At 33.4% G+C, this 1,346-nt stretch overlaps 1 protein-coding gene across 1 annotated transcript; it reads left to right on the forward strand.

Moving 5' to 3' along the window:
* Positions 1–24: 24 nt before the first annotated feature.
* Positions 25–1,321, forward strand: LOC103249382 (A-kinase anchor protein 9-like; the record flags this gene model as incomplete). Its single annotated transcript, XM_008048013.2, has 2 exons — positions 25–398; positions 1,171–1,321. Coding segments are annotated over exons 1-2 (324 nt in total), but the record flags the coding sequence as incomplete, so codon positions are not given.
* Positions 1,322–1,346: the final 25 nt, after the last annotated feature.

A 1,346-nucleotide genomic window follows, 5' to 3' on the forward strand; every position in this document is an offset into this window, starting at 1 on the left:
CACACACACACACACACACACACACACACACACACCAACTCTCGGTTCTGTAATCTTTTCACATTTGCTTTGTAGTAATCTAAATTACAGAGCTGCTGTTATCAAGAAAATACTCATATTTATAAACCAAATGTGAGTTGCTTGATTGTATTTTAAATATTAACCACTTTCCATTTAGAAATCTTGGAATATAATATACAGCAGAAGCAGTCTCAGCTGCTGGAGATGCAAGTGGAGCTCAACAGTGTGAAAGACAGAGCAACAGAACTGCAGGAACAACTGAGTTCTGAGAAAATGGTGGTTGCTGAACTGAAGAGTGAGCTCGCACAAACTAAATTGGAACTAGAAACAACACTCAAGGCACAGCATAAGCGCCTAAAGGAATTAGAGGCATTCAGGTGTGCCAAGCTTCCCTATTACAAATGTGTATTAGTGAAGGAATTGGCGTGATTTTGTCATAAACACTGTGCAAATATAAAAATATAACATTATACCTCATATACAAACAACATGAAACTATGTTATTTTAGGAAAAACTGTAGTAGAGAGAAAAAACTGTAATTGTTTCTAAATTATGAATTCATGATAATATTGACATATTATCAATTGTGGCTTTAGTTCTATGTGAAACTTACAGAATTTATGATTTTGACATTTATTTCACCACTAACTAATTTGAATTGTTATTTATGAGCTCAGTAGGATTTGTGGTTTAGTTACCTAAAATTTGCAGAATGTTTGAAGAGATAATACTTGTATAAAGGATATGTTGGTGTAAATACTGAGATATTCTGCTTGCCAAAGACACATTATGAGTATAATCATTTTTATGTTAAACGTTGGTTATACTCACAGAAATACACATGGTAATTCCCATGTTCAGTAAAAGACAAGGGAAATTTGTGTTAATATTATTTTATAACAACAAATTGCGTGATTGTTTGCAATGGTAAATAATAACTAACAGTTGTACTACTAGGAGCAGTTAAGAATCACAATCAAGAATCTTCTATCTTTACATGGTTTATATTTTCTTATTAGCTAGTTTATGCCTCAACTTTTCAATGAAAACCTCTCTCTCTCTCTCTCTCTCTCTCTCTCTCTCTCTCATTCTCATTATATTCTTGGTCAGCATGGTTTTATGAAAGTCCATTTGTCTCTCTGATGTAGATTGGAAGTTAAAGATAAGACAGATGAAGTGCATTTGCTTAATGATACACTAGCAAGTGAACAGAAAAAATCAAGAGAGCTCCAGTGGGCTTTGGAGAAAGAGAAAGCAAAATTGGGATGCAATGAAGAACGCGATAAAGAAGAATTAGAGGTATTGTTATCATTATGTTTATATG

This window comes from Carlito syrichta, unplaced genomic scaffold, assembly GCF_000164805.1.
Source record: "Carlito syrichta isolate Samal-C Ts95f unplaced genomic scaffold, Tarsius_syrichta-2.0.1 Scaffold41798, whole genome shotgun sequence".
NCBI lineage: Eukaryota > Metazoa > Chordata > Mammalia > Primates > Tarsiidae > Carlito > Carlito syrichta.